The sequence below is a fragment of the Staurois parvus genome, unplaced genomic scaffold (assembly GCF_062004578.1).
Source record: "Staurois parvus isolate SC_StPar_1 unplaced genomic scaffold, SC_StPar_1.0 ptg002284l, whole genome shotgun sequence".
Lineage (NCBI taxonomy): Eukaryota > Metazoa > Chordata > Amphibia > Anura > Ranidae > Staurois > Staurois parvus.
In genome coordinates, this window is record NW_028320080.1 from 370 (window position 1) to 27,977 (window position 27,608).

Consider the following 27,608-nt stretch of genomic DNA (forward strand, 5'->3'; position numbering starts at 1 on the left):
TGATGGAGGAGATATAATGGAGGAGTTATAATGGAGGAGTTATAATGGAGGAGATATGATGGAGGAGATATGATGGAGGAGATATGATGGAGGAGATATGATGGAGGAGATATAATGGAGGAGTTATAATGGAGGAGATATGATGGAGGAGATATGATGGAGGAGATATGATGGAGGAGATATGATGGAGGCGATATGATGGAGGCGATATGATGGAGGAGATATGATGGAGGAGATATGATGGAGGAGATATAATGGAGGAGTTATGATGGAGGAGATATGATGGAGGAGATATAATGGAGGAGATATGATGGAGGCGATATGATGGAGGCGATATGATGGAGGAGATATGATGGAGGAGATATGATGGAGGAGATATGATGGAGGAGATATGATGGAGGAGATATAATGTAGGAGATATGATGGAGGAGATATGATGGAGGAGATATGATGGAGGAGATATAATGGAGGAGATATGATGGAGGAGATATAATGGAGGAGATATGTTGGAGGCGATATGATGGAGGCGATATGATGGAGGAGATATAATGGAGGAGATATGATGGAGGAGATATGATGGAGGAGATATGATGGAGGAGATATAATGGAGGAGATATGATGGAGGAGATATGATGGAGGAGATATGATGGAGGCGATATAATGGAAGAGATATAATGGAGGAGATATAATGCCTCCTCACCACCTGTCAAATGCCATCTAAAAAGTAATCCAATCCCAGATCACCATTTCAGAGGGCAAAGACCCCATCTCCTTCAGGGAGCACCACCACCCACCAAACGCGGCCTATTCACATGAACTGGGAGGCCCTGCAACCACCCCCCAACCATGTGCAATGCAGCGCTAGTGTGGGGTTCAAGGGGTTAAAGCAGGAGGTGATACAGTACCTCCCCACTGCCTATCAAATGCCCTATGAAGAATGAACCTGAATGCGGATTGCTCTTCAGAGATCAAAGCTAGTATAAAGCCTTGAATCCATTAAGCAATCGGTCTCATTCATTAAAAAAGTCTCTGCTGGTTTGCTGGTTCCGCCATACATGTCCTGGTTCAGGCGCATCCTGTTATGGGGTGACAACGCTGCCTCCCATTTATCTTCCTGCGTTGTCACCCTATCACACAGGCCTCTGACGGAGACAACAAGCGACCATTTCAACACACATTATGCAGACACTATCCACCGTTGTCACCATCAGAATACCCGCCCTGAGAAATGTCATACAACCATAGCTGGAGTGACTGCAAAAGGGCCGAAGGAGATCAGCAGTACTGAGCTGATGTAAAGGATGAAAAAATGTGAAAACAAGTATTTCATAAAAAAAAAAAATCAGTTGTTTGTGACGCGCAGCGCACGCTAAATGTCAGTGCGTTCGGGTTTACACTGACTGTAAGCACTGTTTAGCAGGCCTGACCCACAGTCGCAGATTGGTGAATCAAGTCCAAATAACAGGATTAGAAAATGTGTTTGGCAGAGATGCTGATGTTCCCTTGGAGAGCGTCACTAAACGTTTAGTTGCTGAAGCGTGTTTTTGTTATTTCAAAAAAAAAAAAAAGGCAAAAAAACAAGAAGAATCTTTCAAAATATATGAAGTTTCTGCCAACATTCAATACAAATGAATCATCTTCTTCTGAGGTTAGAAATTCTTCCAAAACACTTTCACTTTTTTCATTTATTAGTGGGAGAGCAGATGTTACATTTTTATAAATTATTATTATTCAGAGAGAAGATGTTTCATTGTAACCTTTTTATTTGTTATTATTGGGACATTGTATGTTACATTGTAATATTTGAATTTATATTTATTATTATTGGTATTATTATTTGGAGATCAGATGATAGAATTTTAACTTGTTAGATCACTTTACATTGTAACATTGTTTATTTGTTATTATTGGGACATTGAATGTTATATTGTAATTTGTGATTTTTTTTTAATTGTTATTATTATTATTTGGAGATCCGATGATACATTTTAACTTTTTGATTCATTATTATTGGGAAATTGCATTTTACAATGTAAATTTATTATTATACCAGATGATACATTGTGACTTTTTTTTATTATTGTTAGATCACGTTACATTGTAACATTTTTATTTGTTATTATTGGGACATTGAATGTTACATTGTAATTTGTGATTTATTATTATTATTATTATTATTATCATCATTGTTGTCATTATTATTTGGAGATCTGATGATACATTTTAACTTTTTGATTCATTAATATTGGGAAATCGCATTTTACAATGTAAATTTATTTTTATACCAGACGATACATTGTGAGTTTTTTGTTATTATTGTTAGATCACATGTTATATTGTAACATTTTTTATTTGTTACTATTGGGACATTGAATGTTACATTGTAATTTTTTAACTTTTAATTGTAATTTTCTATTATTACTATTGTTAATAATATTATTGTTATTGAGCAATCAGATGTTACATTTGAACTTTTTTGTTATTATTGGGAGATTGCCTGTTATATTATACTAAAGTACAATGTAACATGCAATCTTCCAATAATAACAAATAAAAAAGTTAAAATGTAACATCTGATTGCTCAGTAAATTATTATTATTTTTTGGTCATCAGAAACTACATTATAACTTCTTATCATTTATAATTTATTATTGGGAGATCACATATTACATTGTAACATTATTATTATTATGAGATCAGATGATACATTGTAACTTTTTATTTGTTATTATTTGGAGATCACATTACGTTGTAACTTTTTGTTTATTATTGGGAGATCAGATGTTACACTATAATTTTTTTTTATTTGTAATTAAGATGAGATGTTTTACATTGTAACTTTTTTATTGAAAATGTTTTATTTGTTATTATTGAGAGATTGCATGATACATTGTACCTTTTTTATTTTATTATCATTCTTTTTTTTATTAGATCAGATGCTACTTTACAACTTTTTAATTTGCTATTATTGGGAGATCACATATTACATTGTAACATTATTATGAGATCAGATGATACATTGTAACTTTTTATTTGTTATTATTTGGAGATCACATTACATTGTATCTTTTTATTTATTATTGGGAGATCAGATGTTACATTGTAATTTTTTTATTTGTAATTAAGATGAGATGGTGTTTTATATTGTAACTTTTTTATTGTAAATTTTGTATTTGTTATTATTGAGAGATTGCATGATACATTGTACCTTTTTTATTTTATTAATATTATTTTTTTTTTTTTATTAGATCAGATGCTACATTACAACTTTTTTTATCTGCAATTATTGGGAGATCACTTTACATTGTAATGTTGTTATTATTATTAGGATAATTGCTTATAATTTGTTCTTATTGGAAGATCACATATTACATTGTAACATTATTATTATTATTAGTATTATTATTATTATTATGAGATCAGATGATACATTGTAACTTTTTATTTTTTGTTGTTATTATTGGAGATCAGATGTTACATTGTAATTTTTTTTTATTTGTAATTAAGATGAGATGGTGTTTTATATTGTAACTTTTTTATTGTAAATTTTGTATTTGTTATTATTGAGAGATTGCATGATACATTGTACCTTTTTTATTTTATTAATATTAATTATTTTTTTTTTATTAGATCAGATGCTACAATACAACTTTTTTTATCTGCAATTATTGGGAGATCACTTTACATTGTAATGTTGTTAATATTATTAGGATAATTGCTTATAATTTGTTCTTATTGGAAGATCACATATTACATTGTAACATTATTATTATTATTATTATTATTATTATTGAGATCAGATGATACATTGTAACTTTTTATTTGTTGTTATTATTGGGAGATCAGATGTTACATTGTAATTTTTTTTTATTTGTAATTAAGATGAGATGGTGTTTTATATTGTAACTTTTTTATTGTAAATTTTGTATTTGTTATTATTGAGAGATTGCATGATACATTGTACCTTTTACATTTTTTAATTATTATTATTATAATATTTATTAGATCAGATGCTACATTACAACTTTATAAAATATTTGCTATTATTGGGAGATCACATGTTACATTGTAATGTTGTTATTATTATTAGGAGATCGCGTTTTATATTTTAACTTTTTTTATTTGTAATTATTATGAGATCACATGTTACATTGCACATTTATTTTAATTATTTATTTGGAGATCAGATATCACATTGTAACTCTTGTTTTCTGTCATTATTGGGAGATCAGACTTTACATCCCCAATCATTGTCAATGTATATTGAGGGACAAATTATTTTCTTACACATCCATTGTGTTAGAAAGTTTCTTGTTTTTCCACAACGCGTGTTGTCAGTATGGAAACCAATACATATTTTGACCTTTCATAACTTAGTGACACCTCTCTAAGTGCAGGAAAAGCCCCGGGCCCTCAGGCAATGCAGATCGGGGCCCGTCTGACAATGGTCTCTATGACTCTTTAGCTGGATTTTCTGGACTTGTTTGATGTCATCTTCCATGGAAACCAGGTGACAGCAGATATAAAGGGACAGTCAGGAGGGAGAAAGGACTGACATTCCTCCATCCTGACCACAGGGAAGATCTCCAACCAACATGGCTGAAACTAAATCCATCCCTGATGAGCCAATGCCTCTGGACATGGACAATCGCGACCCCAACAACCTCAATGAGCATGTCAGGGTGAGTGCAGGCTCCAGACTCCGTATGTGGTCATCATTGTGGGGGTCATTGTCTAAGGGCTGGTCTCCTCCAGTACAATGGAGAAGTGTGGTCTTCAGACCCCGACAACCTCAATGAGCATGTCAGGGTGAGTGCAGGCTCCAGACTCCGTATGTGGTCATCATTGTGGGGGTCATTGTCTAAGGGCTGGTCTCCTCCAGTACAATGGAGAAGTGTGGTCTTCAGACCCCAACAACCTCAATGAGCATGTCAGGGTGAGTGCAGGCTCCAGACTCCGTATGTGGTCATCATTGTGGGGGTCATTGTCTAAGGGCTGGTCTCCTCCAGTACAATGGAGAAGTGTGGTCTTCAGACCCCGACAACCTCAATGAGCATGTCAGGGTGAGTGCAGGTTCCAGACTCCATATGTGTTCATCGTTGTGGGGGTCATTCTCTAAGGGCTGGTCTCCTCCAGTACAATGGAGAAGTGTGGTTTTTAGACCCCAACAACCTCAATGAGCATGTCAGGGTGAGTGCAGGCTTTAGACTCCGTATGTGGTCATCGTTGTGGGGGTCATTCTCTAAGGGCTGGTCTTCTCCAGTATGATGGAGAAGTGTGGTCTTCTGACCTGGAGGTTTCCATTCTAGTCAATACAATGTTGTCCTCCTCGGTGCATACAAAATACAGGAAAACATTTCAAAAGCTTGCATCTGTCTGCCTAGAAATAGAAGTTCTATGAGAAATGAAGGGCCTCTAATACGCCGTAATTTGTACCCAACTGATGACTGACGCTTTATTGTGCCAAAATTTTGATGTAAAATACACAACCACCAGATTGTCTTTATTTCAGACAGAAATAGCCAAGGAAAATGTAAAATCTCCCCTAGAGTTACCAACATCTGTGTGGTATGAGGGCCTTCCAGACTGTTGTCAGTTGATAGCCAACACGTTTCGGGGGTGAGACTCCCCCTTCTTCAGGCACTGTATGAGAATCATAGCGAAGGACTCAGCAGTGGAATGTACAATTGCTGAAGTATGACTTTCATTCTTTGGTTCTGATGTTCGATCGTATCGATCTGGTGAGATGATGAGGCAGCAATCCGGAGTGTCCACAGATGCACTAGGGCACGGGTGTCAAACTGGCGGCCCTCCAGCTGTTGCCAAACTACAAGTCCCATGAGGCATTGCAGGATTGACAGTTACAAGCATGACTACTAAAGGCAGAGGTATGATGGAACTTGTAGTGTGGCAACAGCTGGAGGGCCGCCAGTTTGACACCCTGATAAAGGTCTATGCCGTGGCAAATGTACTTGATACTGCTGAGTCAATTTCTCAGATTTTCGTACAAACCCTCATGAAGGGGGAATCAGTCACCCCTGCAATGCCTTGGCTGTTGACTTCTAATAAAGAGCAATCTTTTGCCCCTATAAACACCTCTTTTTTAGCACTTTCTCCACCTCCAGTCTTCACCCAAGGTCCCTCAGACTGAGGGAAACCCTCGTTTAGAAGCAACCAAACTATATGGATCCCTATCACTAGATTATTATTTATTATTATTATACAGGACTTATATGGCGCCGACAGTTTGCTCAGCGCTTTACATTATGGAGGGAGACAGTACAGTAACAATACAGTTCAATACAAGAGGGATTAGAGGGCCTGATCCTGGGAGCTTACAATCTAGGAGGGAGGGGATAGTGGTACAAGAGGTAATTAGCTGTGGGGGATGGAGTGGTGGGAGGAGTAGGGGATTCCAGTATTAGCTGGGGTCGGGGTAGGTTTCCCTGAAGAGATGGGTTTTCAGAGTGCACCTAAAAGTGAGCAGAGTAGGCAATAGCTTGATAGCTTGAGGTAGGGAGTTCCAGAGGATGGGTGAAGCCCTTGAGAAATCCTGAAGACGAGCATGGGAGGAGGAGACAAGGGAGCTAGAGATTAGGAGGTCTTGCGAGGAGCGGAGAGTACGGTTTGGGTGGTATTTAGAGATAAGGTCGGTGATGTAATTTGGGGCAATGTTATGAATGGCTTTGTACGTCAGTGTTAGTGTTTTGAATTTTATCCGTTGGGCAATTGGAAGCCAGTGGAGGGATTGGCAGAGAGGTGTGGAGGACACTGAGTGGAGGCCAGTGTAGGGATTGGTAGAGAGGGGTGGAGGACACTGAGTGGAGGCCATTGGTGGGATTGGCAGAGAGGGGTGGAGGACACTGAGTGGAGGCCAGTGGAGGGATTGACAGAGAGGGGTGGAGGACACTGAGTGGAGGCCAGTGGAGGGATTGACAGAGAGGGGTGGAGGACACTGAATGGAGGGCAGTGGAGGGATTGGCAGAGGGGGGGTGGAGGACACTGAGTGGAGGCCAGTAGTGGGATTGGCAGAGAGGTGTGGAGGACACTGAGTGGAGGCCAGTGTAGGGATTGGTAGAGAGGGGTGGAGGACACTGAGTGGAGGCCAGTGTAGGGATTGGTAGAGAGGGGTGGAGGACACTGAGTGGAGGCCAGTGTAGGGATTGGTAGAGAGGGGTGGAGGACACTGAGTGGAGGCCATTGGTGGGATTGGCAGAGAGGGGTGGAGGACACTGAGTGGAGGCAAGTGGTGGGATTGGCAGAGAGGGGTGGAGGACACTGAATGGAGGCAAGTGGTGGGATTGGCCAGAGAGGGGTGGCAGATACAGAATGGTTAGTAAGGTGGATGAGTCTGGCAGCAGCATTCATGATAGACTGAAGAGGGGATAGCCTGCGATGAGGTCGGCCAATGAGGAGGGAGTTACAGTAGTTGCGGCGTGATATAATGAGGGAGTGAATGAGTTGCTTTGTGGTTTCCGAGGTTAGGAACGGGCGTATCTTGGAGATGTTGTGGAAGTCGGAGAAGTTGCGGAGGTGAAGTCTACATGAGTTTGTCAGTGATCGGATCTGGGGCTGGAAGGACAGATTGGAGTCTAGGATGACACCTAGTACCCTGGCGTGAGGGGAGGGACTGATGGTAGTGTTGTTGGTCTTGATAGAGAAGTCAGGGCTGGGGGGAATACTAGGAGCTCAGTTTTGGAAAGGTTGAGTTTGAGGAAGTAGAGTGACATCCAATCCGATCTGTCACTTAGTAGGCTGGTGATGTGAATGGAGACTGAAGGGGTGAAGTGGGGGGTAGAGAGATAGATTTGTGTGTTGTCGGCATAGAGATGATAGTTGAAGCCATGGGAGTTTATCAATTGGCCGAGGGAGGAGGTGTAGATGGAGAAGGGGATCCCTCTGATCCAGCTCCATTCCCAGCCAATATGACCTAGAGAGGGACAGCAATGGTGGGGAGGGACGCTGGATGGAGGTCCTTAGGATTTTAATGGCGTATGAACTGCAACTGCCGTCTGTCTAATAAATCCATGTATATTAATTCAATGTTTAACATTTCCCTTGTTAGTTTGGTTCTATGGCTACACACTCCACCAGCCAGTCTTTAGTTTGTGATGTTTATGTACAACTTTCCATACGTTTGATTTTTATGTTATAGAAACGCAAGTTGTTTAGCATGAATTATTTTTGAATATTTTATATTCATTAAAGAGAACCTTGATGTAGTCGAAGCATAAAATATGATGATGTGTCCTAGGGAGTTTTATGCGCTGGGACGTCTGCTTGATTCTGCTGTGACAGGTTCTCTTTAGTATAAAACATTATTCTCCTGCTATTAATGGATTTACTATTTATCTATTTTTAGAGATTTTCAAATATGTATATATGTATAGAGAGGGGGGGGGGAGAGAGGGAGGGGGAGAGAGAGAGAGGGGAGGGGAAGAGAGAGAGAGAGGGGGGAGGGAGGGAGGGGGAGAGAGAGGGGAGAGAGAGAGAGGGGGGAAGATAGAGGGAGAAAGAGAGGGAAGATAGGGAGGGAGGGGAAGAGGGAGAGAGAAGAGTGAGGTGGAGAGAAAGAGAGGGGGGGGGAGAGAGGGAGGGGGGGAGAGAGAGGGGGGAGGGAGGGAGGGAGGGAGAGAGAGAGAGGGGAGAGAGAGAGAGGGGGGGGAAGAGAGAGGGGGGAAGATAGAGGGAGAAAGAGAGGGAAGATAGGGAGGGAGAGGAAGAGGGAGAGAGAAGAGTGAGGTGGAGAGAAAGAGAGGGGGGTGGGAGAGAAAGAAAGAGAAAGAGAGGGGGGAGAGAGGTAGAGGGGGGAGAGAGAGGGGGAGAGAGAAAGAGAGAGAGAGAGGGGGAGAGAGGGAGGGAGAGGGGGGAGAGAGAGAGAGAGAGAAGAATGAGTTGTTGTAGCAGCTACAACTCTATTTTTTAAACTTTATATTATAGATTTACATTTTATTTGTTTTTTATTTTTTTAAATAACTTTATAATGTATTTATTTTATTTTATATACATTTTAAATATAGAGTCATTGCAGCGGCTACAACTCTTATTTACTCTACAATATCATTTCTGTCGCTGGGGGGGGGTTATTTATTGCACGCATGTTTGTTGTGAATGTGAATCTGTGATTATTTTATGTTTACAATGTATCAAGTTTATGTTCAGGAGTAATTGGTAATTGTAGCAGCTGATTGGATAGGTATCATAAAAACTGGTATTTTAAAGAGAACCTGTCACAACGGAATCAGGCAGCCGTCTCAGCACACATACAGTACCCCCCCCCCTTCCCGGGGGACATGTCTGTCATTGTCATTAGATCCTGATCTGTAACAATTACTTTCATCGCTCTGATTGTTTTCTGGGTTAATGAATTGTTATTTGGACGGAAAGGTCACGCCGTGTTTTCTCACCTATAATTCCTTGGAAAATACAATTATATAAATTGGCCCGCGGGGAGCTGCGACACGTACAGGGGGACGCAGTCTTATTAATGTCAACAAAATGTCATCACAGATGGATCATCATCTTCATAGATCCACATTTCTGTCCTCAGTGAGGGCGATACATATATAACACTCCCAGGGGCGGACTGACAACTCATGGGGCCCCCGGGCAATAGGGGATCATGGGGCCCCTGTGTCCTCGCCCACACCCAAAAAAGCCTATGAAAGGCACCAGGGTCATCTCATGGGGCCCCTTACTGACCCCGGGCCCTCGGGCAGTGCCCGAGTTTCCGAATGGTCAGTCCGCCCCTCAACACGCCACTCTAATATCTAAAGAAAAGAGATTCGTAAAGTTTGCAGCGCGCAGTCTGTACATCAGTAACTGTAAGCTCAGAATGGCATCCTGGAGCTGCTGGGGGGGGAGGGGGGGCAACAAAAGTTGAAGGCCTTGAGGTATTTGGCACAGGCAGACTTTGATGGGCTGTAAAACCACAGCTCGGCCACCTGTTTTTACTGCCCTTCCTTCCAGCTACCCATGTGAAGAGGCCTTAGACATGTTTCTTCTAGAGCCAGTGGGGACATCACCTCACTGATACTGCAATCAGCTTCCAGGTTTTCCTGTCAAAGCTTCATTGATCCAGCTGAATTGAGAAGCTGATTGGCTCCCATACACAGCTGCACCAGATTTTGCACTCTCCAGGTTTAGTAAACCTTCCCCATACTGTCTTGTGATTGGTGCCACCAGGACATGAAGGGGGGCAGATCTCCCTAGTGGGGACACAGACAGCAATAAAAGGCTTGAGAGAAGTGGTAACTCTTCTCTATTACATCCAGAACTGAAGACGAAACATTTTAGGCTGGAGCCGGGGCTATGCATTTCAAACAGTCCACTCAGGTGGGAAAACAGACGGACCGTCCTCACTATTGGTATCACACCATGAGCCGATTCATCCATTCACCATTCAGTCTGACACTTTCTGGGAATGATCCCCATTTGTCAAGAAATTTTTTTGTTTATCCAACAGGTCCTCTTTGAAGATGCCTTTGGAGAGCCGGAAGGGACGCACAGTATCCCGGGGGTCTGGGGAATGTCCTACAAGACGTTCCGCGGGGTGAAGAACTGCTGTTACATCGTGCTCTCCGTGCTGTGCGGTTGCCCACTGGCCTTCTGCTGGGCCCTGGAGTTCGCCTGCGTCCAGTGCTGCCACATCTGGTGCGTGGGGCCCTGCATACGCATGTGGAACATGAACGTGTCCTGTATGAAGTCATTCTGGAGCTCCTGCGTCCACTGTCTGTGCGACCCGTGCTACGAAGCCTGCGGCTTGTGCTTCAGCCTCATCCGGGTCCAGAATAAGAACGGATAAAGATGGCGCAGCGCCAAAAACCACACGGACTCCGACCTACGCCTGAAGGCAGCCATATTGCCTCCTGGCAGAGAAACCGTCTCATCTTCTAAGAACACTTGACCATCAAGGACCACTCCACCAGCCTGGACCACACCACCCGCGGCATCAGCTACTGACCTCAGAGAGGCATTGGGCACTGTCCATCAAGATGCAATATCATTTATAAAGTGCTAAACGGTGACTAAGGCATGCTAAAGCGGCCCATCAATCAACATTGTTGTAGGTCATTTTAGCATGCCTTGAGCACTATTGCAGACCAATGAATGAGGACCATTGAGTGCCTCGTGCCTCTATAGTACTGCCCTGTCTAACATCACCCCCTGGTCTCTCTCCACCCTTAAAGGGACTATCCATCTCATCCTAGACTCATCCAGACCCTTCCTAAAGAGTTAAGACAGGATTCAGGTTTTCATGTTGTTGCTCACTGTGAGCCCACGTGAAAGAAAAATATATTTTTAAAATATTCTTCCCAAATATATTGACATATATTTGAAATACTACAATGTCGGCTGTAGTCCATACATATCAAAAATATATTTCAAAATATATAGAAAGCGTATGTTGAGATGCGTTTTTTTTTTTTATATATGAAGAATATTTTTAAAAATACATTTTCAAATCTATGTCTTTGAAAATACATTCAATCTACAGTTTTTGGAATGCATTTACAAGCAGTTAAAATGACTTTTTAATATATGTTAAAAAAAAAAAGCTGAAGAATATATTTTTTAAATATGTGCCTTTAGGAAATATATTTAAATTTTCATTTTTTAGAATACGTTAAAATATATTAGCGGAGGCCAATACATTGGAAATATAGGTCACATGTAGCATTTTATTTTTCTAAATATATTGGAAATATATTTCTCTTCCATGTGGGAGGACCCTCCACCTACACGTTTTTCCCAAATGTTAGCGGGCGGGCAGCTCCTGCAATGTATTTTCCATCAGATTCTGAAGTTTAACCCCTTGATGCCGAGCGCACGCAAATATGCGGCCTCTCGGCGTCTGGGATGCATATTTGTGAGCAATTAGGAAATACACATGTGCTGAGAGCGCGTTCCCTGCGCGCTCCCAGCACGTGTCCGTGACTCACGGAAAGGTCCCAATCTTTCCTTTCGATCGGGACCTTTTTTGATCATGTGACCGCCGTGACGGCGAATCACGGCACTCACATGACCCCCGCCTTTCGGCTTCTGAAACTCTTAAAGGGCCGGGAGGTGCCGGAGCGAAGAGGTTAATAATACCGCTTTGGTCTTCATGTTAGCTTCCACATAGCAGCAGTAAATGTGAACTGTACCCAGAATAGACGGTCCCTGGCGTGGGATGCACCTCTTTGCTCCTTGTAATGTCATTCATATATATATGTTTTATTATAATTTAAATCCCTCTTTGGTCAAATGGCTCTCTAAAGAAGTGTGGTTAAAAATAAATCGTCTTCCTTTTCCATCAACTTCTCCGTCGTCGAATTTTCTTGCACAGTTTCTGCATTAGGTGGGTCGGTGGACCAGAACTCAATGATTTACCTCGACCTTTACTAACAGTCTGGCTTCAATAGACAGAGTAATAGAAATTCTTACATATTTACCTTTCCTGGGGCTAATGCTGCTCCAGGCACCCTCCAGTGCTGGCTCTAGGTCTAGGCAATGGGCCACACTAGGGAAACTGATCTGACAAGCTGCAGCCTCTTGCTACAAAGATACAATGTACAGTCTGATCACTGGGGGGGGGGGGGTCCCCTGTGGCAAAGCACCTTGACCCCATTATAAGGACAAAGGCCTCTTCTCCATAACCCTGGCCTGGTGGTTGTGGGGGTCTGTGAACAGGGCTTATTGCCATCTGTGCTGGTTGCTAGGGATGTGGTGGGTGCCAGCAGGTGCAAGCTGTATGCCAGGGGGTCCCTCTGGCAAAGCACCTTGACCCCATGTTGATGAGGACAAGGACCTCTTCTCCACATATCTGGCCTGGTGGTTGTGGGGGGCCTGTAGGCAGGAGCTTATTGCCATCTGTGCTGGTTGCTAGGGATGTGGTGGGTGCCAACAGGTGCAAGCTGTATGCCAGGGGGTCCCTCTGGCAAAGCACCTTGACCCCATGTTGACGAGGACAAGGACCTCTTCTCCACAACCCTGGTCCAGTGGTTGTGGAGGTCTGTGAACAGGGGTTTATCGGCATCTGTGCTGGTTGCTAGGGATGTGGTGGGTGCCAACAGGTGCAAGCCACATGCCAGGGGATCTCTTCTGGCAAGGCACCCTGACCGCATGTTGATGAGGACAAGGACCTCTTCTCCACAACCCTGGTCCAGTGGCTGTAGGGTTTCTATGGGTGGGGGCTTATCGTGATCTGTGCCAGTTGCTAGGGATGTGGTGGGTGCCAGCAAGTGCAAGCCGCATGCCAAAAGATCTCCTCTGGCAAAGCACTCTGACCGCATGTTGATATGGACGAGGGCCTCTTCTCCACAGCCCTGGCCCATTGGTTGTGGGTGGGGGGGGTCTGTGGGTGGGAGCTTATCGACATCTGTGCCGGTTGCTAGGGATGCGGTGGGTGCCAGCACTATATATGCTTCTATATATGATGCAACGCCCCAACCGCCAAAGTTTGGTCTGAACTTTGGCACATGTCTACCCAAGGAGGCGGGATGGAAAGGGACCCCAACATGAAGACAGTATGGGGCCCCATGATTTCTAATAGTGGCCCTGGTTGGTGTTTATTGTGACATGTGAAGGATTTACCCTGGCAGACTTGTTAAGTTAAATGGTGTGTATGAAATGATGTGATTGTGAGCCGTAGCGCCTCCCCACCCCCCCCGTTTCATGTGGGATCGTTGTTTGTGACGTTCGATCTGCAGAGTCAATTCAGAGGCGCAGTCAGGAAGCAGACTGAGATGAAGTGAAAATATGCACATTATTTATTAACTGATTCTTTGTAATAAACCATTTGAAAATATTTTACAAGTAAATCACACACGCACAATATCTTACAAACTTTCTGTCACTTGTTGAACTTTTCTGTACAAATAAATAAGTAAATAAATAAACTTTTGCTCCAGTTAACGGAAAAAAGCCACTAACTTATGGAGAGAAATTTCAGCAGCGATGACCCTCGAGCCTCCAAGAGATATTTATATATATATTTATATATATTTATACGTATTTATATCTTAGCTGTTTTTTTAAATCTTTTTTTTTTTTTTTTCTTTTTTTCCCGGAATGGAGGATCTGACTAAAACGAGTGCGTACAGACGACTGCGCACACACAATCCCACCCCTCGTAGCACAGTCACGTTTCCCAAACAAGGCCCAAAAAACACACACGCAAAAAGCTACGAGCAAAAATGACCAATAAAAGGGGGCTTGCTCATGGTTCCAATTCCCCGACCGCACCCTCCTCCCCCCCCCCCCCCCGAGCTCCAGCAGAGGGCATCCCCCGGGGTGGGGGTCACTTGGTGAGGTGGCAATCGTGTGATAGGATGGGTGTCTGGAGCGCCAGTGGAGGCGGTTGAGATGGAGAGTGAATGGGACGTGACCTTTCGAAAGATCCAGAACCAGCCTAAGGCAGGAAGAGAGAGGATGGGAACGCAACTAAAAGCCTAGTAGATGGCTAGCAAAGTTTGGGCAAGAGGGCAATTGGCCACACCGGGTACATATACACTGGGCATTATGGGAACAAAAGCAGGCATGATGGTTCATCATGTGTGTAATAGTCTACAAAAACAAGTGACAGTGATGAGACACTTATATAGGTTCTCATATGGCCCTGGAAAAGGTCCACTCAGAGACGCCATTGTTGCGCCATATATAAAGCCTCTCTTTTTGGAGAACCAGTCCTGACATACCTGATGGTGGTTGATGTCATTGGTATATACATAATCGATATAATGGCCAAAAGCATGTGGACCCTCCTCCAAGTCAGAGTCTTGGTCTCTCCATTGAAGGGTTCTCCTAATACTCCATCATACAAAGACATTGTAGAACATTGTGTTCTTCCAACCTTGTGGTAACACTTTGGTGAAGACCCTTTTCTGTTCCACCATGTCTGTGCCCCTGTGTAAAAAGCCAGCTCCAAAAAAAACAGTTTCATGTGTAGGATCTCATGTATCCTGCACAAAGTCCTGTCCTCAACCCTACTGAACACCCTCCGGATGAATTGGAACACCCAATGTGAACCAGGTCTTCTCATCCAACATCGGAACCTGACCTCACAAATGGGCACTTATTCCCACAGACACCTTTCAAAATCTTATGAAAACCTTTCCAGAAGAGTGTGGGATGATATAAAGGGAGATACCTCCACATTGATGACCATGAGGAAAGTAGGGGAGTAACTGCATACTAAAGACCATGGTTTGGATTGGGATGCCCTACAAGCTCGTAGAGGTGTGATGGTCAGTTGTCCACAAACTGTTAGCCATATAGTATGCTTAAAATGCTCCTCAATTATTACTTTTGACAACAGTTGTGATGGGTTAAGTGTTAGGAATAAGACTTGTGACAAACCACAACAGTCATCCGTCATTTGCCCTCTTGCCCCCACCTTGCCAGGCCTCCATTCTAAATGCAACACAAAGGCGAAGGTCTGAAAACGAGGTCATGTTACTCTCCAAACATCTATATGCTTTATCTCCGATTGTACTTACAAGGAGCAGCACAGAAAATTATGAGCTCTGGAGGAGGGTTTTACTTCTGCTGGTAAAAGATGGCTGGACTGCCTGGGCATGCCATCAGTTGGGGTAAGATGGTGGAACTTCAGGTCCCTCAAATGCCAGAGAGGCTGAGTCATTCCAACTGCAGAGATCTGATCCAAGATTTACAAGGATGGAACACAAAAAGCGGACAGGGATGGACATCTGGAGGCTTCTACAGCTACATTTATCACTTACAGTTCCTTGGTTCACCTTGGCAAAGCCATAGGCAGCAGAAGAAGCCGCGTGCTTCCTTGGTGATCACCGCCTCCATGTTGTGCTGAAAGTTGTAGGTAACTAATATGTAGGACTTGTGCATGAGACGCTGGGCCACCCTACCTCGTGTGCTTGACGAGTCTGCTGTGCTTGTATAATGAGGCTGTGGTCTCTGAGCCACAAATGAGGTGTAGGAGCTCCATACCAAGATGGGGTAAAGCCCCTAGACTCGCTGAGTGATGCTGATTGTATGGAAAGTATGCGGTCTTAGAAGACGCGGTTGTGCTGACATTTTTTGTACACATTGTGCCTTATTTTGTGGCACTGGTGGGAGCCTAGATACTTGTGTTTTCCACAATCAGAGGCGGTATTTCCATTAAAGGACAACTCCACCCAACATGGATTTCAGTTTTGTGCTGTTGCTGAAAAACTTACTGAATCCCGTGCTTCCTTCCACATTGTGCTCAGCTGCCACGGCCAATAGAAAGCCCAGTAATGGTGTCACTCTCCCCTAATGGATTTCCCGTCATACAGAAAAAAAGAATTAAATCTGGAAGCCAGGCTTGAAAGAGAGGGACCTTCATTATGGCTTCAGGGGAGGGGCAGGGACACAAAATACTAATGGAAATCTTGTTGTGGGAGGGGCAGAGATGCAAACTAGTGCAGGGAAATCTCCCCATTGTGGGAGGGGCAGAGACACAAACTACTGCAGGGAAATCTCCCCATTGTGGGAGGGGCAGAGACACAAACTACTGAGGGAAATCTCCCCATTGTGGGAGGGGCAGAGACACAAACTACTGAGGGAAATCTCCCCATTGTGGGAGGGGCAGAGACACAAACTACTGAGGGAAATCTCCCCATTGTGGGAGGGGCAGAGACACAAACTACTGCAGGGAAATCTCATCATTGTGGGACGGGAGTGACATAAACTACTGAGGGAAATCTCCCCATTGTGGGAGGGGCTGAGACACAAACTACTGAGGGAAATCTCCCCTTTGAGGGAGGGGCAGAGGCACAAACTACTGAGGGAAATCTCCCCATTGTGGGAGGGGCAGAGACACAAACTACTGAGGGAAATCTCCCCATTGTGGGAGGGGCAGAGACAAACTACTGAGGGAAATCTCCCCATTGTGGGAGGGGCAGAGACACAAACTACTGAGGGAAATCTCCCCATTGTGATAATGGTAGAAATAAACTGTCCATAATGGTGAGAATTCCTAGCAATAGACAGGGAAATACAAAGCCCTGTGGGGAAATGTCACCATTGTGGGAGGGTCTGAGATACAAACTACTGAGGGAAATCTCCCCATTGTGGGAGGGTCTGAGACACAAACTACTGAGGGAAATCTCCCCATTGTGGGAGGAGCTGAGACACAAACTACAGCAGGAAATCTCCCCATTGTGATAACGGTAGAAACAAACTATTGCCAGGAATTCTCGCCATTATGGACAGACAGGGAAATACAAAGCCCTGTGGGGAAATGTCACCATTGTGGGAGGGTCTGAGACACAAACTACTTTAGGGAAATCTCACCATTGTGGGGGAATTTGAGACAAAAACCACGGTGGGAAAATCTCACCATTATGGAAGGGTGAAAGTCGCAAACTCCTGCGGGGAAATCTTACCATTGTAGAAGGGGTGGAGATACAAACCACCTCCATTTCGGGCAGGATGGAGACACAATCTACTGCGGGAAGATCTCTCCATTTTGAGCGCGGCAGAAACGCAAACTTTTGCCACTGGAGTCACTGACAAATTTAAGATGTCGTTGGCTAATTTAATCCACCACTGCCCAACATAAACTGAAATATGAGATTTGGGCTGAGTTGGCCTTCAAAGAAAATGTAACATTGCACAGAAGTAAAGACATCCCAAGCCTGTTTCTTTGGTACAATACTGTACGGTCCTAAGATGTGACAGGGTTGTGCTTGAGGTTATGAAGCCCGGACAGAAAGAATAACACCAATTATCTAACAAAGCTGCTTTTGGCACTCACGTTGCATCAGAAGTGCAGTCCCCTAGAACCTAGCAAAGGATTCTGGGGAAAGCAATTCTCAAGCCAAAGGCGTGATAACATCTCCAGTCCATGAAAGTGTGTACAGGATGCTCAACACAGACTTCTTGCATGAACAACTTGGCAACCCAATGTGGAAACCTAATGCTTCTCACTTTTTGAATTTTCTTGTCTCCACCCCCCTCCTCCTAGTGACTTTGGCCCCATGCGTGATCCAATGGGGAGATGGACTTCCACTCGGTATGATGATGATATGAAGAAGCCATGATGACTTGATGATGGATGTACAGAATGCCGTTGCGATGTCAACTCTGACCGTTAGCGTGTTACTGGAGCTATACAGAAATATGGAGGCCAAGGTCAGAACATCACAGTGACGTGGTGACATCATCTCAGAGACCAGATGTGAAGACAGAAACGGGAAACCGACGAGACGGATGGACAGAAAACAAGAGATCCTAGAATTGGCCATGATGGACATGGCAGGAAGTTCTTGCCAACGAGTTAAGTGCTGCTACAAAGCCGTGATGCGGTTCTCCCGGTTGCCTTGGAAAAACTCCTGATGACGCTAAAAGGTCTCCTTGTTGTCACAGTAAGATCATCCATAACAAGTGGTGGTTGTCGTGGTAACTCAGCCCAAATGCGCTGGAGTGGCACTCGCCTGGTTGTCATGGTAACCACGTCACTAATCAAGAAGTGGCCTCAGGAAGGAGGGAGGAAGCAGGGACGGGTCTAGAGCCCCCTACCGGTGGTGGACGACGTCGAGCCGGAAACCAGGCACAGGAGAAGCGACTGTAGAAAGATCAGCAAGAGCCAAGACGGTCGAAACATGGAGCCTCTGCCGCAGTCTGACGTGTCCTCCTGGAGAGGAAAGAAAGGGAAGAGTTATCTGTCCCTCGGGAGACCCAGGTGAGACACTAAGCTGAATGTAAGATATGAGAGCCAATAAGAGTATACAAAAGAGCCCTTAAATGGTAAGAGCCAACGAAAGATGGAAATATGGGTCACATGATGGACAATAGCTCTAATTATGGTCAATCACTTGAAGGATAGCCTAGTGTATTCATCCTATTGCCTTTGGAGGCAACCTATCTTTTAGGCGTACAGCAGTCCCGATGTAACGTTCATATCAATCATATGTACAAAGAGAAAATTCCAATAAAGTACCCTTGTTCAGAAATGTTGATTTGGTTTCAGTGCTTTAATGTCTGGTCACTTGGCCAATGCCGAGACACTAGTCATGTGCTCCTTTCTAAAGTAGAAGGCCAGTGATCAGAAAAGCCACCGAATGGCCAACGTCAACTGAGCATCATTCCTCCAAACCCATAGCATTGGGTAGTTATGGAAATTCCACTGTTTCTGGTCATTTTTTAAAAACTCTCATTCCCCGACAGATTCTTTAGAAAGACTCTTCATAACAAATGCGCCATTACCATCTGGTTGTAGTCGAAGCAGACATGAGGACCTTTTCGGTATCGAGGCATCTGAACCAGTTCGCACTGCTCCGGACCTTCCGCTGAGAGAGGAAGTTAAGGGACAACAAGAGTTATTTGGCGGATGTAACCCAAGATGACGTGAGCTTTCTTGCCAGCCAAGGAACTGGAGTGTCCTTCACAAAGCCTTGACCTCAACCCCTAAGAACACCTTTCAGATGAATGGGAATGCCAGTTGTGAGTCAGGTCTTTTTTTTGGTGCCCAAAGTGAGGCTCAATACGTGGGCCAGGTCTTCCCATCCTACGTTAGTATCTGACCTCACAAATGGGGACTCTTCAGGAAAGCCTTCACAGAAGAGAAGAGGATGTTGTAGTCCACAACTAAGGGGACAAATCCATATGAATGCCCATGGTCTTTTTTTGGTGCCCAATGTGAGGATCAACATGTGGGCCAGGTCTTCCCATCCAATGTTAGTACCTGACCTCACAAATGGAGACTCTTCAGGAAAGCCTTCACAGAAGAGAAGAGGATGTTATAGTCCACAACTAAGGGGACAAATCCATATGAATGCCCATGGTCTTTGTTTGGTGCCTAATGTGAGGCTCAACATGTGGGCCAGGTCTTCCCATCCTACGTTAGTACCTGACCTCACAAATGGAGACTCTTCAGGAAAGCCTTCACAGAAGAGAAGAGGATGTTATAGTCCACAACTAAGGGGACAAATCCATATGAATGCCCATGGTCTTTTTTTGGTGCCCAATGTGAGGATCAACATGTGGGCCAGGTCTTCCCATCCAATGTTAGTACCTGACCTCACAAATGGAGACTCTTCAGGAAAGCCTTCACAGAAGAGAAGAGGATGTTATAGTCCACCACTAAGGGGACAAATCCATATGAATGCCCATGGTTTTGGAATGCGATGTCCAAATATTTTATATAGTTGTGACGATCAGAGTGTATGGTGGTATAGTCATGGAAACAGTGCTTCCAGGTACATGGAGTATGTTTGTGCTGGATATGGTTTTGTTCGATAATTCTAAAGGAAACTTTTATCCAGAACCAATTAAAGGCCACAATGGCTACATTACCATTGGGGGGAAAAAGGATGAAGACCTACAAAACTAGGAATGAAGACCACTGAAGTGCAGAAGTTTTTTAGAAACTCTATTGGCTCCTCTGAGCTTCAGTCAGCCACCCTTCTGAGTTTATAATGTCCTGCCATTGTTCAGTTCTGTGGATCAGATCCTTCCATCTCAGGACCTCATAAATCAGGGGTTCCAAACTCAATTGCATCATGGGCCGCATCAGCACTATGGTTGTCCTCGAAGGGCCGGTTGTATCTGTGAGACTAAATGTCCAGAGCATTCCACCTCCCTTACATCAGACATCAAGATCCCCCTCCCCCCAGCATCAGGAGTCCCCCACCCTCTCTTACATCTGAGAGTGCACCCCCATTACCTTGTGCTGCTCCAGGGAAGAAGTTGGGGGCGGAGTCTGGGAACAAAAAATGTAGAGTCTGGAGGAAGGCTGGAGTCTGCTGAATGCTGAGACCAGAGGAGGCTGAGACATGGGGATGCTGCGGCTGCACAGAGAGGATCGGGATATGTAGGAGGAGTTATGTCCTCTTTTCTGCTGCCGACTACTGAGACGGGGAGGTAGAGCCAAGCCTCTCCCTGGCTGCACAGAAAAGCGCAGGGTCTGGAGGAGGAGTTCTGTCCTCCTCTCTGCTGCTGACTGCTGAGACAGGGAGGTAGAGAAAAGCCTCTCCCTGGCTGCACAGAAAAGCGCAGGATCTGGAGTAAGAGTTCTGTCCTCCTCTCTGCTGCTGACTGCTGAGACAGGGAGGTAGAGAAAAGCCTCTCCCTGGCTGCACAGAAAAGCGCAGGGTCTGGAGGAGGAGTTCTGTCCTCCTCTCTGCTGCTGACTGCTGAGACAGGGAGGTAGAGAAAAGCCTCTCCCTGGCTGCACAGAAAAGCACAGGATCTGGAGTAAGAGTTCTGTCCTCCTCTCTGCTGCTGACTGCTGAGACAGGGAGGTAGAGAAAAGCCTCTCCCTGGCTGCACAGAGAAGCGCAGGGTCTGGAGGAGGAGTTCTGTCCTCCTCTCTGCTGCCAACTGCTGAGACATAGGGGTAGAGATAAGCCTCTCAACAGCTGCACAGAAAAGCACAGGATCTGGAGGAGGAGTTCTGTCCTCATCTCTGCTGCTGACTGCTGAGACGAGGAGATAGAGACAAGCCTCTCTATGGCTGCACGGAGAAGCGCAGGGTCTGGAAGAAGAGTTCTGTCCTCCTCTCTGCTGCCGTATGCTGAGACACGGGGTACAGATAAGCCTCTCAATGGCTGCACAGAAAAGCACAGGATCTGGAGGAGGAGTTCTGTCCTCCATTCTGCTGCTGACTGCTGAGAGAAGGTGGGAGCAGAGACGGGGGAGGGGATGCCGCAGCTGCAGGAGAGGTGCGAGGGCCACAATGAAACGGCTCGGTATGCCGGATTCGTCCGGAGGGCCTTGTGTTTGACACGTGTCACCAATGGTAGCGCAGATGTTGTAAGCAACTAACCACGCCTAGGGAACACGGCATGACATCATGGAGTACACGCGGGTCGGAGCACCCGTGTTGGGAACATTTTAGAAGCCAGATGCCATCTGCATTGTTTCCAGTGAGTGTCACCCGAGACCTCTCTGTTCCTGCTGCCTCATCCATCCCCCGCCGCACCCTAAACCGTGATTTGTAGCCCCCACTCCGACCCCCCAACCTCCGGCTTATCTCTTCTGGCTGCACTACTAATCCCCCAGGTTTGACTTTGACCCAAATTCCAGAACCAAAAGGATACACCGCGTCTCCGCTTGATCCAGCTTCATGATGTCACATTGGCTGCACATCAGCTTCTCCGCCACCACAAACAGCAGATTGGTGTTCGACAGTCGCTGGGCATGAAAGTATCTATTCAAAGGAGAGAAGAGAGGGCAGGCGGGTTATCAGGGGTGTATGACCGCCCCCTATAGATTGCACATGGTACAGTCCAATCTGACTCACCGGGAGCAGGGCCCGCAGTCAATGACCGCCGAGTACGTGGAGTTGATGTTGCTGAAGTAATACTGCGTCTGCTTCATTATACAGCTGGCCTCCCGTGGCTCCACCCCTTCCGCCATGATGTCATCTGCGGGGAGATACAAAATAAAGTCATTCCCTTGAAAGTTAAAAGACACAAAACCACTTGAGAAAAGATTACCCTCCAAATACAGAAAGGGTTCCTTACAGTAAGAGCTGTGAAAATGTAGACGGTCTTCCACAAACTCTACATACAGTTTCTAATAAGTGCTGAATGAGTTCCTACACACATCACATGCACCGGCGCACCTCGGCTTACCAATGTAATGCGTTCTGCGGGATGTTTCGTATTGCGTAAAATTTGTAAACCGAAACACGGCTTCCCATAGAAATGCACTGAAAACCAATTAATCCGTTCCAGAGGTCAGAATAAAGTCAAAAAAGGTCTTTTATCTGTTCAAAACTCTTTACAAAGTGCACTTTAAAGGTATAAATACTGTACAGGGACATGATTAAAAAAAAAATCGTAAATGCACTGAAAACCAATTAATTCGTTCCAGAGGTCAGAAAAAAGTCAAAAAAAGTTTTATCTGTTCAAAACTCTTTATAAAGTGCACTTTAACCGCCTCCCGCCCTCCATATAGTCCAAAGACGGGCGCAAGGCGGTTCTCTCGTTCTGGGAGGACATCATATGACGTCCTCCCATTCTCACCGCGCATGCGCGGCTCTGGGTGCACGCAGCTTGGCGTGTGCCTCGGACACAGCGGATCACCGATCCACGGAAAGAGCCGAAGATGTTGGCTCGATCATGTGATCAGCTGTGTCCAATCACAGCTGATCGCATGTAAACAGGGAAATGCAGGTTATCGGCATTTCTCTCCTCTCGAGCCGTCACGCTGACAGAGGAGAGGAGAGGAGAGCCGGTGATCGGCATTCCTCGGAGGGGACATATACACTGACCATCAGGGCACTGATGATCAGGGTGCCCTGATGATCTGTGTAGCCCCAGCAGTGCTACCTGTCAGTGTCCATCAGTGCCAGCTGTCAGTGCCCATCTGAGCTGCCTTTCAGTGTCAACCATCAGTGCCACCTATCAGTGCTGCCAGTCAGTGCCACCTATCAGTGCCAGTCAGTGCCGCCTATCAGTGCCAGTCAGTGCCGCCTATCAGTGTGCATCAGTGCCGCCTATCAATGCCCGTCAGTGCTGCCTAACAATGCCAGTCAGTGCCGCCTATCAGTGCCACCTATCAGTGCCACCTATCAGTGCTGTCTTTCAGTGCCCATTAGTGATGCCTGTCAATGCCCATCAGTGCCACCTACCAGTGCCTCCTCATCAGTGCCACCTATCAGTGCAGCCTATCAGTGCCCATCACTGCATCCTCATTAGCGCACATCAGTGAAGGAGAAAAATCACTTATTTACAAAGTTTTATAACAAAAACTAAGAAAAAAACAAAATAAAGCTTTATCCGTCACAAAAAAATGATAAAAATTTCATATGGGTACAGTGTAGCATGACCGCGCAATTGTCATTCAAAGTGTGACAGCGCTGAGAGCTGGAAATTGGCCTGGGGAGAAAGGGGGTAGAAGTGCCCTGTAGGCAGGAAGGGGGTAGAAGTGCCCTGTAGGCAGGAAGGGGGTAGAAGTGCCCTGTAGGCAGGAAGGGGGTAGAAGTGCCCTGTAGGCAGGAAGGGGGTAGAAGTGCCCTGTAGGCAGGAAGGGGGTAGAAGTGTCCTGTAGGCAGGAAGGGGGTAGAAGTGTCCGGTAGGCAGGAAGGGGGTAGAAGTGCCCGGTAGGCAGGAAGGGAGTAGAAGTGTCCGGTAGGCAGGAAGGGGGTAGAAGTGCCCTGTAGGCAGGAAGGGGGTAGAAGTGCCCTGTAGGCAGGAAGGGGGTAGAAGTGTCCGGTAGGCAGGAAGGGGGTAGAAGTGCCCAGTAGGCAGGAAGGGGGTAGAAGTGTCCGGTAGGCAGGAAGGGAGTAGAAGTGTCCGGTAGGCAGGAAGGGGGTAGAAGTGCCCAGTAGGCAGGAAGGGGGTAGAAGTGTCCTGTAGGCAGGAAGGGGGTAGAAGTGCCCGGTAGGCAGGAAGGGGGTAGAAGTGCCCGGTAGGCAGGAAGGGGGTAGAAGTGTCCGGTAGGCAGGAAGGGGGTAGAAGTGTCCGGTAGGCAGGAAGGGGGTAGAAGTGTCAGGTGGGCAGGAAGGGGGTAGAAGTGTCCGGTAGGCAGGAAGGGGGTAGAAGTGCCCGGTAGGCAGGAAGGGGGTAGAAGTGTCCGGTAGGCAGGAAGGGGGTAGAAGTGTCCGGTAGGCAGGAAGGGGGTAGAAGTGTCAGGTGGGCAGGAAGGGGGTAGAAGTGTCCGGCAGGCAGGAAGGGGGTAGAAGTGTCCTGTAGGCAGGAAGGGGGTAGAAGTGTCAGGTGGGCAGGAAGGGGGTAGAAGTGTCCGGTAGGCAGGAAGGGGGTAGAAGTGTCCGGTAGGCAGGAAGGGGGTAGAAGTGTCCAGCAGGCAGGAAGGGGGTAGAAGTGTCAGGTGGGCAGGAAGGGGGTAGAAGTGTCAGGTGGGCAGGAAGGGGGTAGAAGTGTCCGGTAGGCAGGAAGGGGGTAGAAGTGTCCAGCAGGCAGGAAGGGGGTAGAAGTGTCAGGTGGGCAGGAAGGGGGTAGAAGTGTCAGGTGGGCAGGAAGGGGGTAGAAGTGTCCGGCAGGCGAGGGGTTAAAGGCATAAATACTGTACAGGGACGTGGTTAAAAAAAACAATTAATCTGTTCGTATTGCGAAAAAATTTGTAAACCAAAAATTATTTTAACCGAGGCGTCCGTACACAGAGTCAATATTTTCGATGGATTTTCATTCGTACCCCGAGTCATTATTTTCGATGGATTTTCATTCGTACCCCCGGGGGGGCCGCCTGTAACCGGCTTCCATCATTTATAACAAGTAATGATGAATCTCGTTGATTCGGATTTCCTCGCTTCCTCCGGATCAATTGCAGGTTTCAGATGCTGCGCCAGACCTTGTCCTGAGGGAGCCGACACCCCACAGCAGCTGAATACATCCAGAGGTCTCTGCCATTCTGGGAGCAAGTGAAAGTTTGTAGAACGCCTCCACAGGAGGTCATCATACAAACTCCATGCAGAAAATGATCCCAGGGCCCCAATGTTGCAAGAAAGAGCTAAGAGCACAGAGCTAGCGCTGAAAACAGTCGGCTGATATCCAGCAACCAGCTGCAGACATTCTACACACAACCAAAAAAAAGTAAAAAGTACACAAGGTGAGTGCCCCGTCCTCCCGTCCTGCTGACAACTCCCATCTCAGATGTGCTGGCAAATCCCAGCTGTCAAAATGACAGTCAGGAGTTCCCTTGTGAAGCTGTTGATGTCAAAAAAGGTCATATAGGTTTATAAACATTGACCCGAGCAGAAATAGAGAGATACAAAGTAACATTGTTTATAAAGATCGATCAGACGGGGGATGGAGAGATACAAAGTAACATTGTTTATAAACATCGATCAGACGGGAGATAGAGAGATACAAAGTAACATTGTTTATAAACATCGATCAGACGGGAGATAGAGAGACACAAAGTAACATTGTTTATAAACATCGATCAGACGGGGGATGGAGATACAAAGTAACATTGTTTATAAACATCGATCAGACGGGAGATAGAGAGATACAAAGTAACATTGTTTATAAACATCGATCAGACGGGAGATGGAGAGATACAAAGTAACATTGTTTATAAACATCGATCAGACGGGAGATAGAGAGATACAAAGTAACATTGTTTATAAACATCGATCAGACGGGAGATGGGGAGATACGAGGGGGGTGTACAGGAGGGGGGTGTACGGGGGAGAGATGAAGGCTGTGCTTCTACCTGGACATCCTGTCACACACACTCTGATGATCAGATATAGGAGATGGAGGAACTCACCCGCCTGCATCCACGTGCTGTACGCCAGGCTGTAGATGAGGGACTGGAATACGGACCTGGGGGGGGTGGGGGAGGGAGAGCAATAATCCAGGTCATACATTGTACAATCCATCATCCAATCTGTAACTGCACACAATGGCGGCATTATAACCCGACAACGATTAATATTTCATGTATATCCTGCCAGTAAGGGCTCCGGTCCAGGCACTTCCTCCGACTGGGGACTCCCAACTGCTTTCCTACATTGTCAACCCTGTCACATGTTCCCCCCCCAGCAGGGACTACAAGAGTCTACACTGACACACACTGTCACATAAGGAGGTCCTCATCATCCCTCTGCACACCTGCTGTGCCCATTATGAGGGGTTCCCACCATCCCTGTGCTGAGTTCCCAGGTCTGTACGCCCACTGTGCCCATTATGAGGGGTTCCCACCATCCCTGTGCTGAGTTCCCAGGTCTCTACACTGGCTGTGCCCATTATGAGGGGTTCCCACCATCCCTGTGCTGAGTTCCCGGGTCTGTACACCCGCTGTGCCCATTATGAGGGGTTCCCACCATCCCTGTGCTGAGTTCCTGGGTCTGTACACCCTCTGTGCCCATTATGAGAGGTTCCCACCATCCCTGTGCTGAGTTCCCGGGTCTGTACACCCTCTGTGCCCATTATGAGAGGTTCCCACCATCCCTGTGCTGAGTTCCTGGGTCTGTACGCCCGCTGTGCCCATTATGAGAGGTTCCCACCATCCCTGTGCTGAGTTCCCGGGTCTGTACGCCCGCTGTGCCCATTATGAGGGGTTCCCACCATCCCTGTGCTGAGTTCCTGGGTCTGTACACTCGCTGTGCCCATTATGAGGGGTTCCCACCATCCCTGTGCTGAGCTCCCGGGTCTGTACACCCGCTGTGCCCATTATGAGGGGTTCCCACCATCCCTGTGTTGAGTTCCCGGGTCTGTACACCCGCTGTGCCCATTATGAGGGGTTCCCACCATCCCTGTGCTGAGCTCCCGGGTCTGTACACCCGCTGTGCCCATTATGAGGGGTTCCCACCATCCCTGCTGGATTTCAATGACTCTATATTATGGAAAATGGAACAGAAGGAGTGAGACCCCCCAGATGGATAGAACTTTGATGAGGACGATGTCATCGCTGGCCCGAGCCGTTACATAGAGGAAGTAGAACTCACCACGCCGCGGCCGATGACAACCACGCCAGGTTCAGGATGTCGCCGATCGTTGGCTACAAAAGAATATAAATCGCTCATCAGAATCCAGAATCCCCGACATTGCGGGAAACACAGCAAAGTGCAGAGAAGTCCCCGGAGATCCCAGAACTGAACTCCTAATTCCCGGGACGGACAGACAACACGCAGGATTTGGGGGGTCTGGATGGTGTCAGCCCTGCCTGGTCGCCTTTTGCTGAACTACTCATCCCCTCCCCCACCCAACACG

The 27,608-nt window shown here is 46.1% G+C and overlaps 2 protein-coding genes across 2 annotated transcripts in view; one reads left to right on the forward strand and one right to left on the reverse strand.

Annotated features, from left to right (window-relative positions):
• Positions 1 to 4,534: 4,534 nt before the first annotated feature.
• LOC149431345 (caveolin-3-like) lies at positions 4,535 to 12,299 on the forward strand. The gene is made up of 2 exons (XM_089665643.1): positions 4,535 to 4,682; positions 10,466 to 12,299. The coding sequence occupies exons 1-2, from the start codon at positions 4,596 to 4,598 to the stop codon at positions 10,802 to 10,804; spliced, it is 426 nt and encodes a 141-aa protein (XP_089521769.1). The 5' UTR covers positions 4,535 to 4,595; the 3' UTR covers positions 10,805 to 12,299.
• A 1,429-nt stretch (positions 12,300 to 13,728) lies between these two features.
• LOC149431346 (voltage-dependent calcium channel subunit alpha-2/delta-2-like) overlaps positions 13,729 to 27,608 on the reverse strand; it is a gene marked incomplete at its 5' end in the record, with an annotated part of 141,622 nt that continues 127,742 nt past the window's right edge. The window contains 6 exons of the mRNA XM_089665644.1: positions 13,729 to 18,616; positions 19,189 to 19,271; positions 22,023 to 22,132; positions 22,226 to 22,349; positions 26,164 to 26,219; positions 27,344 to 27,396. Coding sequence (XP_089521770.1) covers positions 18,488 to 18,616; positions 19,189 to 19,271; positions 22,023 to 22,132; positions 22,226 to 22,349; positions 26,164 to 26,219; positions 27,344 to 27,396 — 555 coding nt within the window. The remainder of the gene's footprint in view (positions 18,617 to 19,188; positions 19,272 to 22,022; positions 22,133 to 22,225; positions 22,350 to 26,163; positions 26,220 to 27,343; positions 27,397 to 27,608) is intronic.

What these genes read in the sequence shown, in the direction of transcription:
- LOC149431345 (XM_089665643.1), top strand. Translation starts at nt 4,596, where the DNA reads ATGGCTGAAACTAAATCCATCCCTGATGAGCCAATGCCTCTGGACATG. An exon ending in ACCTCAATGAGCATGTCAGG is followed by an intron (nt 4,683 to 10,465) that starts GTGAGTGCAGGC and finishes TTTATCCAACAG; the next exon opens with GTCCTCTTTGAAGATGCCTT.